At 39.4% G+C, this 12,065-nt stretch overlaps 1 protein-coding gene across 1 annotated transcript in view; it reads right to left on the bottom strand.

Annotated features, from left to right (window-relative positions):
* Nucleotides 1-12,065, bottom strand: part of LOC110523648 (WD repeat-containing protein 5) — a 31,320-nt gene that overhangs the window by 15,282 nt on the left and 3,973 nt on the right. The window contains exons 2-5 of the mRNA XM_021602538.2: nt 9,588-9,716; nt 9,094-9,202; nt 4,947-5,020; nt 4,766-4,855 (exon numbers count right to left, since the gene is read on the bottom strand). Of these exons, the coding sequence (XP_021458213.1) occupies nt 4,766-4,855; nt 4,947-5,020; nt 9,094-9,202; nt 9,588-9,659 (345 nt within the window). The 5' untranslated portion in view covers nt 9,660-9,716. The remainder of the gene's footprint in view (nt 1-4,765; nt 4,856-4,946; nt 5,021-9,093; nt 9,203-9,587; nt 9,717-12,065) is intronic.

The raw sequence follows: 12,065 nt of genomic DNA on the forward strand, positions 1-12,065 counted from the left end.
GCAAAGACATTAACTTTATGTCCTGAAAACAAAGTGTTATAATTTGTGGCAAATCCAACATCACTGAGTACCACTCTTCATATTTTCAAGCATGATGGTGGCTGCATCATGTTATGGGTATGCTTGTCATCGGCAAGGACTATGCAGTTTATGATAAAAATAAATGGAATAGAGCAAAGCACAGGCAGAATCCAAGAGGAAAACCTGGTTCAGGCTACTTTCAAACAGACTCTGGGCGACAAATTCACCGGAGTTGCTTACCAAGACGACATCGAATGTTCCTGAGTGGCCTAGTTACAGTTTTCTTTAAAATCGGCTCGAAATTCTATGGCAAGATTTGAAAATGGCTGTCTAGCAATGAACAACAACCAACTTGACAAAGTTTGAAGAATTTTAAGAAAGTGAAATATTCTACAATCCAGGTGTGGGAAGGTTTCATAATAAATTCTTGTAGAACTTCTATTATTCAAAAACATAAAATACCGTCAACTTGAAAAACATTGTGATCTGATATTTTGGCCACAACGCCCAGCCCTATATGTATTTGCTGTCGATTATTCAATGTCTTTTTTACACTAGAAAAGCCGGGCCTCTAGCCATCACATTCTGAGCCAATTCCCAGTTGTTTAAGCGTCAACATCACAGAATACGAAAAAAATCTAAGAATACAATATGATCTTCATTAGTTTGTTACTGTAGGCTATGTAAAAAATAAAAAAACATGCTAAACTACACAACTCAAGTGTTAATCCATTATTTTGGCAGGTCTTAAACATTATGAACCTAACACGCCGACCATACACATGTTATTCAATTGTTGCATCCAAACTGCTCATGAGCGTCTGCCTAGCCAGGCGCTAAAATAGAACTTGGGTCTACTAGTGACGCGCTGCACATCCTGCCTCTCCCATCTCCTCATTGGTTTTTAGGAGCATATACCCACATGGGTGATTGAAAGATGAACTGAGGTTCACACTCCAGTACAGTTGGTGGTGGTAATGCACCTTAAAATTGGTTGCTAACCACTACAAAGTGCAAAGAAGAAGACTGAAGGAGGAGAGATTACTAGAAACTAACTCGGTTTACCATTTTATCTGTCGATTAATTGTCAGAGGAACTTTTGCATTTCAGGTAAAATAACAACCCAATGTTTATATCCCAGGACAAATTAGCTAGCAACAGCAAGCTAGCTAGCAAAATTGCCACGAATGTTTAATGCTTTTCGACATGTCCCCAAATTAATATAGTTGGTTCAGAGGTCTTTTTCATATTTCAACCTGCGGTCCTGATCACGTCAGGTGTGGATGGACATAAACAACATACGTGCGCGCCTGGTGTAGTCAGCTGGTAAGAAAATAACAGAATAGCATATTTTAAGTTTTATTATGTTACAAGTCTGCACTTCCTTGCCTATATGCAGCCGTGAGTGCTCAGGTGTTGAATTACATGGAACCGCAGTCATCTTTGGAAAAAGTTACATTTTGAAATAGAGCTCATTTGCTAAATGTTTTGAGTTGTTTGGCAAAAGCAGTTATTTTAAAAACCTTGTATATGCTCTTTCTGATATGTAATATAAATAAAAAATGTCTGACCTGCATGAACCTAGGATTAGAAAAAAGTTATTATTTTGGTAAGCTCCATTCCCTTTGTCAATTTCACACGCTGCTCTGTTCCCTCAGTGTCTTCATTCACAATTGAAAATATTGTCACCCATCAGACTATTGTCAATTGAAACTTGTCTTTAGGCTACATATATGAGTGAAGTTAGTTTCAATATAGTTTTGAGCGGCCATTATCAGATGGGCAGCCAACTGTCGGGTGAAGGAAGGGGTAATGACACATCCTCCTAAAACTGGTTATAACAAACTGATCGTGATGAAGGAAACATGTATACAGTAGAGTATTACAATATTATTGTGTACAATATTATAGTCTATGACTCCAAATAGATTGTAAAAAAATATTTTTAAAATAAAATTGTAACTTCCTTGGGACTGGGGGGCAGTATTGAGTAGCTTGGATGAATAAGGTGCCCAGAGTAAACTACCTGCTACTCAGGCCCAGTTGCTAATATTAGCCTATTATTAGTATTATTATTATTGGATAGAAAACACTCTGTAGTTTCTAAAACCGTTTGAATGATGTCTGTGTATAAGAGAACTCCTATGGCAGGCAAAAACCTGAGATAAAATCCAACCAGGAAGTGGGAAATCTGAGGTTTGTAGTTTTTCAAATCATTGCCTATCAAATATACAGTGTCTATGGGGTCATATTGCACTTCCTAAGGCTTCCACGAGATGCCAACATTCTTTAGAACGTTGTTTGATGCTAATACTGTGAAGGAGGGGGGAATGGGAGCTGAATGAGTCAGAGGTCTGGCAGAGTGGCATGAGCTGATCACACGTGCTCATGTGAGAGTTCGCTCTTTTCCATTGCATTTCTACAGACAAAGAAATTCTCCGGTTGAAACATTATTGAAGATTTACTGAAGATTATTGAAGATTGTGTTTTTCTGTGACTAGGTACTGACCTAACATAATCGTTTGGTGTGCTTTCGTTGTAAAGCCTTTTTGAAACCGGACACTGTGGCTGGATTTACAACAAGTTCATATTTAAAATGGTGTAAAATACTTGTATGTTTGAGGAATTTTAATTATGGGATTTCTGTTGTTTTGAATTTGGCACCCTGCAATTTCACCGGCTGTTAGCGAGGTGGGACGCTACCGTCCCACATATCCCAGAGAGGTTAACGTTAGCTAGCACTAGTCGGCTGTACCTGTGCAAAAACTCAGGTATTTCTCATTCTCTAGCTTTATATAATTTGTTTTTAAATGCTGAGACATGTTTGGCATAACTGAAACTTAAGTCAATCTCAGATCGATTGTCTGGAACCAAGTTAACCTCCCCTTTCATGTAAATAAATAAAAGTAATGACCATCGTGATTTTAGGAAAAGAGGATGATTTTGTACATGTATTAAACTGCGAGTTTGACCAATTCCATCAATTTGCATATTGGAAATAAAACAAACAAAAAAATCACGTTTTTACAGTAACAGTATTTCTGCCTTTATATTTTATGTATAATGAGCTGGGCTTAGATTTGCATTAAGGCCAACCTTTTCTAGAGAATTGTGATTTTTTCAATAAGTACCATTATTTTATTACAACCTATTTTTTATTTTATTTTTTACTCAGAGAACTTGAGGGGCAAATAAAATAGCCCGCTGGCTGAATTTGGCTCACGGGCCACCAGTTGACAACCCCTGACCACCTTCACCCCTCAATCCAAGACCCATCTACATTTATTTTTAACAGTTTTATCAAATGACAGTTATGTCTGCACTGGCTTATACCATCAAGGCCTCCATTGCACCACATAGGGCTACTTTTCCATCAACAGTCTACATCCAAATCACAAAACATCCAAATAAATTGAAAACTGAAATTACAGCCACAGAAATAATTTCAGTTTGTAACAAAACAAGCAATTCATAGTGTACAGAATCATTGTACAATCTAAAAATCGCTGTGAAATATATTTTCAATAACAAAAAAATATTGTATTTTCAGTTGTTTGAAGCTGGTGGATGAAACAAAGTAAAACACTCAAGCGCAAGTGTTATCCACTAGTTTCCACAACCACCAAGTCTCCACATGTTGCGGGGAAATGGGATGCAGGGAAGGGGGAAAGTCTGACAGGGTCATAGTGCCTCCCGACCCCTCCTGTCTCAGCCTCCAGTATTTATGCTGCAATAGTTTGTGTCGGTGGGCTAGCGTAAGTCTGTTATATCTGGAGTATTTCTCCCATCTTATCCGGTGTCCTGTGTGAATTTAAGTGTGCTCTCTCTAATTCTCTGTCTCCCTCCCCTCCCGGAGGACCTCAGCCCTGGGATCATGCCTCAGGACTACCTGGCCTGATGACTCCTTGCTGTCCCCAGTCCACCTGGTCATGCTGCTGCGCCAGTTTTAACTGTTCTGTCTGTGGCTATGGAACCCTGACCTGTTCACTGGACGTAGTACCTTGTCCCAAACCTGCTGTTGGCCTCTCTCTACCGCACCTGCTGTCTCTAATTCTGAATGATCGGCTATGAAAAGCCAACTGACATTACGCCTGAGGTGCTGACCTGTTGCACCCTCTACAACCACTGTGATTATTATTATCGGACCCTGCTGGTCATATATGAACATTTGAACATCTTGAACATGTTCTGTTATAATCTCCACCCGGCACAGCCAGAAGACTGGCCACCCCTCAGAGCCTGGTTCTTCTCTACGTTTCTTCCTAGGTTCTGGCTGATGTAAAAAGGGCTTTATAAATACATTGATTGATTGTTTGTTTGTTTATATTCAGCTTAAGTGTTGTTGCAATTCACCTAGCTTCCACATGGGTGAGACATTCTACATGTAGCATCTTCAACTGAATTTACTATTTCATAACATTACATGGCAAAAATAGTAGCACTGGAAAGTTACATCCTGAGTGATAAAGTATATGCTTTGAATTACTTTACCCGCAGCTACACACTGCAGTTTGAGTTGATCGCTGCAGTGGTGCACATTATAGTGTTAATTCCGTTCATCTGAACAGCGGAGTGTCAGCAACAATAATGCATGTCTTTTCAGTGCTCACACCATAACAGAGAAAATAAAATACTTGAGAATAATTTCTTAGCCTAAAACAGAAGCATGTCTGTTCTATGTCATCTCCAAACCAGCCCCCTTATTCTATATTTCTGAGAATAACATCCCCATCCTGCCTCTTACCGAGCTGACGTCCCAGATCTTTAGAGTCTTGTCGTCAGATGCTGAAACCAGGAGGTTGGAGTCTGAGGACCAGGCGACATCTGAGATCCCCTGCAGATGACAAGTGAAAGGGCAACTTGGTTTGTGCCACAATAGAGGCATATCCATAAAAATATATATAGAAATGGAAGCTTGAACTCACAAGTTTGTGTCCCGATATTGTTTTCTCAAACTTTCCATCGTAAGCTCCCCAAATTTTTATCAGTTTGTCAGCAGCTGTAAAACATATTTCAAGACCGGTTACATAAGCATTTTCTATTGAAATGTAGTGTTTCCATTAGGGATGGGCATTTGAAATATTTTCACCACTAGAATAATGTTTAGTTTTTTTGGGATATCCCGATAGCCAAAATACATGTGTTTTTTGTGAAACGTTCTTAAAAACCTGGGCACTTGCTGCACAACTAGGGAAAGACACCAGCCGCTGCCCTTCCCCCACCCTGCTGCAGTAGCAAACAGAGCAGCACTATGTGAGACAGGAGGGAGAGAGAAAGTAGCCATATTTGCACTAGTCAGACAATATTCTTGCTGCCATAGCATGTTATACTATCTGGTTAGTGATGGAATATCCGTTACATACAGCACCTTCAGAAAGTATTCCCCCTTAACTTTTTCCACATTTTGTTGTGTTAAAAAGTAGGATTACAATGGATTTCATTGGGGGTTTTTGTCAAGGGGTGTGAATACTCTGAAGGAACTGTACATGCAAGCACCAATGTCCATCAAATCACACACACAAATCTTACATGCACTGTGCTCCATATATATACACACACACACCTCTCTTTCTTCCTTGTGTTTGGTGAGAAAGCAAACATCAAAAGGATATAGGCACAGGTATGACAACATTGAGTGTATATATTGAACAAATATATTTTTTTTTAAAACACAGGTACACCTTGTGCTGGGGACAACAAAAGGACACTAAAATGCGAAGTTTATCTTGATTAGATAACTATTCAACCCAAAGTCAATGCATGTTAGAATCACATTTTGCAGCAATTACAGCTGTGACTTTTTCTGAGTAAGTCTAAGAGCTTTGCACAATATTTGAAGAACAGTATTATTTTCACAATTCTTCAAGCTTTGTCAAGTTGGTTGTTGATCATTGCGAGACACCAATTTAAGTCTTGCCTTAGATTTTAACACAATTAGTTTTTTAAAAAGGTTATTGTCCTGCTTAAAGGTGAATTTGTCACCCAGTATGTTGGAAAGCAGACAACCAGGTTTTCCTCTAGGATTTTGCCTGTGCTTAGCTCTATTCCGTTCCCATTTATCCTAAACTCACTAGTCTTTGCCATTGACAAGCATACTCATAACATGATGCAGCCACCACCATGCTTGAAAATATTTAGAGTGGTACTCAATGACATGTTGTGTTTGCCCCAAACATAACTTTATGACCTGAATATAAAGTTAACTTCTTTGCCACACTATTTTGGAGTGCCTTACTGCAAACAGGATGCATGTTTTGGAATAGTTTCATTCTGTACAGGCTTCTTTCTTGTCACTGTCAATTAGGTTATTTTGGGGGAGTAACTACAATGTTGTTGATCCATCCATAGGAGAAAACTATCACTGCAATTAAACTCTAAGTTTTAAAATAACCATTGACCTCAGTGAAATCCCTAAGCGGTTTCCTTCCTCTCCGGCAACTAATTTAGGAAGAAGGATGCCTGTATCTTTGTAGTGACTGGGTGTATTGATACACCATCTAAAGTGTAATTAATAATTTCACCATGCTCAAAGGGATATTTAATGTTAACTTTTTTTTTACCCATCTACCAATAGGTGCCCTTCTTTGCGAGGCATTGGAATACCTCCTTGGTCTGTGGTTGAATCTGTGTTTGATTCACTGCTCGACTGAGGGACTTTGCAGATAATTGTATGTGGGGTACAGAGATGAGGTAGTCATTCAGAAACCTTGTTAACCTGTTAGAGCTCTAGGGGCGCTATTTCATTTTTGGATAAAAAACGTTCCCGTTTTAAGCGCGATATTTTGTCACGAAAAGATGCTCGACTATGCATATTCTTGACAGTTTTGGAAAGAAAACACTCTGAAGTTTCAGAATCTGCAAAGATTTTGTCTGTAAGTGCCCCAGAACTCATTCTACAGGCGAAACCAAGATGATGCATCACCCAGGAATTAGCAGAATTTCTGAAGCTCTGTTTTCCATTCTCTCCTTATATGGCTGTGATTGCGCAACGAATGAGCCTACACTTTCTGTCGTTCGCCCAAGGTCTTAGCAGCATTGTGACGTATTTGTAGGCATATCATTGGAAGATTGACCATAAGAGACTACATTTTCCAAGTGTCCGCCTGGTGTCCTGCGTCGAATTCGGTGCGCAATTGCCAGCTGCTTCTACTTTACCATTTGATTCAGGGGAGAAAGCATGTGTCCAAGAACGATGTATCAATGAAGAGATATGTGAAAAACACCTTGATGATTGATTCTAAACAACGTTTGCCATGTTTTCAGTCGATATTATGGAGTTAATTTGGAAAAAAGTTCGCGTTTTGAGGACTGAATTTTCGGATTTTTTTTGGTAGCCAAATGTGATGTATAAAACGGAGCTATTTCTAATACACAAGGAATCTTTTTGGAAAAACTGAGCATCTGCTATCTAACTGAGAGTATCCTCATTGAAAACATCAGAAGTTCTTCAAAGGTAAATGATTTTATTTGAAGGCTTTTATGTTTTTGTTAATGTTGCGTGCTGGATGCTAACGCTAATGCTAACGCTAAATGCTAACGCGAAATGCTAACGCTAGCTAGCTACTTTTACACAAATGATTGTTTTCCTATGGTTGAGAAGCATATTTTGAAAATCTGAGATGACAGTGTTGTTTACAAAAGGCTAAGCTTGAGAGATGGCATATTTATTTCATTTCATTTGCGATTTTCATAAATAGTTAACGTTGTGTTATGCTAATGAGCTTGCTGATAGATTTACACAATCCTGGATACAGGGGTTTTTTCATAGCTAAACGTGACGCAGAAAACGGAGCGATTTGTCCTAAACAAATAATCTTTCAGGAAAAACTGAACATTTGCTATCTGAGAGTCTCCTCATTGAAAACATCTGAAGTTCTTCAAAGGTAAATGATTTTATTTGAATGCTTTTCTGTTTTTTTGTGTAAATGTTGCCAGCTGAATGCTAATGCTAAATGCTACGTTAGCCATCAATACTGTTACACAAATGCTTGTTTTGCAATGGTTGAGAAGCATATTTTGAAAATCTGAGATGACAGTGTTGTTAACAAAAGGCTAAGCTTGAGAGCTAGCATATTTATTTCATTTCATTTGCGATTTTCATGAATAGTTAACGTTGCGTTATGGTAATGAGCTTGAGTCTGTATTCACGATCCCGGATCCGGGATGGGGAGATCAGAAAGGTTAAACACTATTGTGCACATAGAGTGAGTCCATGCAACGTATTATGTGCCCTGTTAAGAACATTTGTACTCCTGACATCACTTAGGCTTGACATAAGGGGTTGAATACTTGTTGACTCAAGACATTTCAGCTTTTCATTTTTAATTCATTTGTAAACATTTATATAAACATAATTCCACTTTGATATGATGGGGTATTGTGTGTAGGTGAGTGATAAATATAAATGTAATATTTTGTTTATTCAGGTTGTAACAACAAAATCTGAAGGGGTGTGAATACTTTCTGACAAAGCATTTTCATTGTTATAAGGCCTATAATTATTATTATTTTAAAATTAATACTCCCGTAAGTAATGGAATCCTAAGGTCTGTTTGGATATTCGATTAGAAATTCTCTGGTACTTTGGTATACTTTTTAGCCCGTAGTTCTGAAAGTATCACTCATGAGCCAAAAAGCAAAATCGCATACTAAATCACATATGTGCAGATATGTGCACCACGTCATTGTTCGCTCGCAGGAACTTCAGTTGATAGGGGGTGGCGCAGCATATCTTCCATAAAAACTGTCACTTTCAAACTAGGGATTTCATGTCTAATTTAGTTAAAACAGTAATTCTGCTCATAGATTATGCATGTACAGTATGAACTACACATCCAGCCCAAAGCAGGAGGTTTAAAGTCGCCAAAGTTCCGGAGCATGTCTAACTGTGCCTTCCTCTAGTTATCATGCAAGAGTTATCAGATCATTTACATTGAAAGAACATTGCATTTACTTAAATGTTATACATTTTATTCTACAACAACTTGTACATGCAAAGTTACAAGCCTAATAGCAGTATTCGGTAAACCTACTGTTCTAAGCCCACCTTAAGCACTCATCATAAAAACTTACATGAACTGGCGAGCCACTCTCCACTGGGACTGAACTTGACAGACGAAACTGCTTTTGTGTGGCCGGCTAAGGTGAATTTCAGGGTGTAGTTGGGCTTGACTGGTGCCGACTAAATAAGGGAAGTAAACATTTGGAACAGGAAAGCAGTTCAGTTGATATCTGTAGAAGCATTTAAGGCTTCTAATGTTTTAATCTGTTAAAAAAAAAAAGATTCAGACACTATGTAAATAGCAGAGACACAGGACAATCTGGCTACATGGTATCTTTAAGTATCAAGTGACAGAGGTTTCATCAACGCAGGTCCCAGCGAACCAATGGGGTAGTAGCCTATCTGTACAAATCCATAGGAAAAACATTTGAATGGTAATAAGGTAAAAAGCCATTGTCTTCCATCAGATGGAATCATTCTAACGTGACATGCAGTTACCAGGAGCCATACCTGCAGACAGCTGTCACGCTATCTGGCGACAATGAGGGCAAGCATGAACCCATACCTTACTCTGGCTGGCAGATGCAGATGATGTTTTAGTGGCCTCAGTTTCTGGTTTCTTCTCCTCTGTTGCCATGGTGATAGTGATGGAGCCGAGTGGGATTGGTTCGTGAAAGCACGTGGGACAACCAGACTGCAAAAGAGCAGAAAGGAATGTTCATTATGCCAAGATGTAGCCGACTAAACTCAATTCCATGGTGAAGGAAGTTTCTCAACTGAGTTGAGCTGAAATCAGGAAATCAGGCTTTGTGGAACTCAGCTCTGACCACGTCGATTCTCCCAAGGTCAATACTGAAATCAATACTTATTAATAAAACCTTAACCAATTAACCAGACTGTTTCCTTGTTGAGATTCAATTGACACGTGCATTTGTGCTGAGTTGCCATCTTAGAGGAACAGCAATGAGCAAACAGTTGGTGGTTGTATTTGATAAACATTTAATGAAAAATTATGGATTTCAGCAAAGAAAGGCATACAACTAGAGGACAGTTTTTTTAATGTATTGACCTTGGGCAAATCTATGTCGTCGGAGAAGAATTCAACAAAGCCTGGTCTCTGCTAAACTCCGTTGGTGGAGTTAATCAGACATTTCATTCACCATGGAGTTCACCATGGGTCGTCACTAGTTACCACAGCCAAAGTCAGAAGACCCACCTACTCGACCAATCAGATGAGGGAGTGTGATGTCGCATATTATGTTTTTTTAGAAAAGGCCTAATTTTCGGCCTCCCGGATGGCGCAGTGGTCTAAGGCACTGCATCACAGTGCTAGCTGTGCCACCAGAGATTCTGGGTTCGAGCCCAGGCTCTGTCGCAGCCGGCCGCGGCCGGGAGGTCCATGGGGCGACGCACAATTGGCCCATTCTATTTGATAGAATGTTCCCTACATTCCAATAGTAATATATCATATTCATGATCTTTGGCAGGAAAAAAACTCAGTTGGGAGAGTAAAAGTCTCCCATTAAATGGTGTTCTGTTTCAAGTTGTGGGCTCAAAGAAGTATGAATAGTGCCTCCAGCGGAAAGACAGACAAAAGCCCAAAAGAAATATGCATCTGAAACTAACAATAAGGCAGTAAATTCAAAGACGGAGCACTTTTTACAACATTCATTTCATTTGAATAATGTTGAAGTACTAAGTAACAATGGAATGTTCTTTAATAAAACTGAAGAATGTGGTACTTTAAAACAGGTGTCCTAACTCTGTGGTCACTAAAGATCCCATGGCACTTCTTGCAAGAGTGTGTAATGAGGAGTACCATTTCATATGTAATGTGTATATCAAACTTTATTCCTACCACGTAATACTGTGCATAAAAGTATAAGAATAAAAGTACAGTTGAAGTCGGAAGTTTACATACACCTTCGCCAAATACATTTAAACTCAGTTTTCCACAATTCCTGACATTTAATCCAAGTAAAAATTCCCTGTCTTAGGTCAGTTAGGATCACCACTTTATTTTAAGAATGTGAAATGTCAGAATAATAGTGGAGAGAATGATTTCATCACATTCCCAGTGGGTCAGAAGTTTACATGCTCCCAAATACTAATTGAGTGTATTTCCTTTCAATTGTTTAACTTGGATCTAAAGTGTTGGGTAGCCTTCCACAAGGTTCCCACAATAAATTGGGTGAATATTGTCCCATTCCTCCTGACAGGGCTGGTGTAACTGAGTCAGGTTTGTAGGCCTCCTTGCTCGCACACGCCTTTTCAGTTCTGCCCACAACATTTCTATGGGATTGAGGTCAGGGCTTTGTGATGGCCACTCCAATACTTTGACTTTGTTGTCCTTAAGCCATTTTGCCACAACTTTGGAAGTACGCTTGGGATCATTGTCCATTTGGAAGACCCATTTGCGACCAAGCATTAACTTCCTGAGTGATGTCTTGAGATGTTGCTTCAATATATCCACATAATTTTCCTGCCTCGTTATGCCATCTATTTTGTGAAGTACACCAGTCCCTCCTGCAGCAAAGCACCCCCACAACATGATGCTGCCACCCCCGTGCTTCAGGGTTGGGATGGTGTTCTTCAGCATTCAAGCCTCCCCCTTCTTCCTCCAAACATAACGATGGTCATTATGGCCAAACAGTTCGATTTTGTTCCATCAGACCAGAGGGCATTTCTCCAAAAAGTATGATCTTTGTCCCCATGTGCCGTTGCAAACTGTAGTCTGGCATTTTTATGGCAGTTTTGGAGCAGTGGCTTCTTCCTTGCTGAGTGGCCTTTCAGGTTATGTCGATATAGGACTTGTTTTACTGTGGATATAGATGCTTTTGTACCGGTTTCCTCCAGCATCTTCACAAGGTCCTTTGCTGTAGTTCTGGGATTGATTTGCACTTTTCGCACCGAAGTACGTTCTTCTCTAGGAGAGAACGCTCTCCTTCCTGAGCGGTATGACGGCTGCGTGGGCCCATGGTGTTTATACTTGCATACTATTGTTTGTACAGATGAAAGTGGTACTTTAAGGCATTTGGAAATT

Source organism: Oncorhynchus mykiss, chromosome 5 (assembly GCF_013265735.2).
Source record: "Oncorhynchus mykiss isolate Arlee chromosome 5, USDA_OmykA_1.1, whole genome shotgun sequence".
Taxonomy (NCBI): domain Eukaryota; kingdom Metazoa; phylum Chordata; class Actinopteri; order Salmoniformes; family Salmonidae; genus Oncorhynchus; species Oncorhynchus mykiss.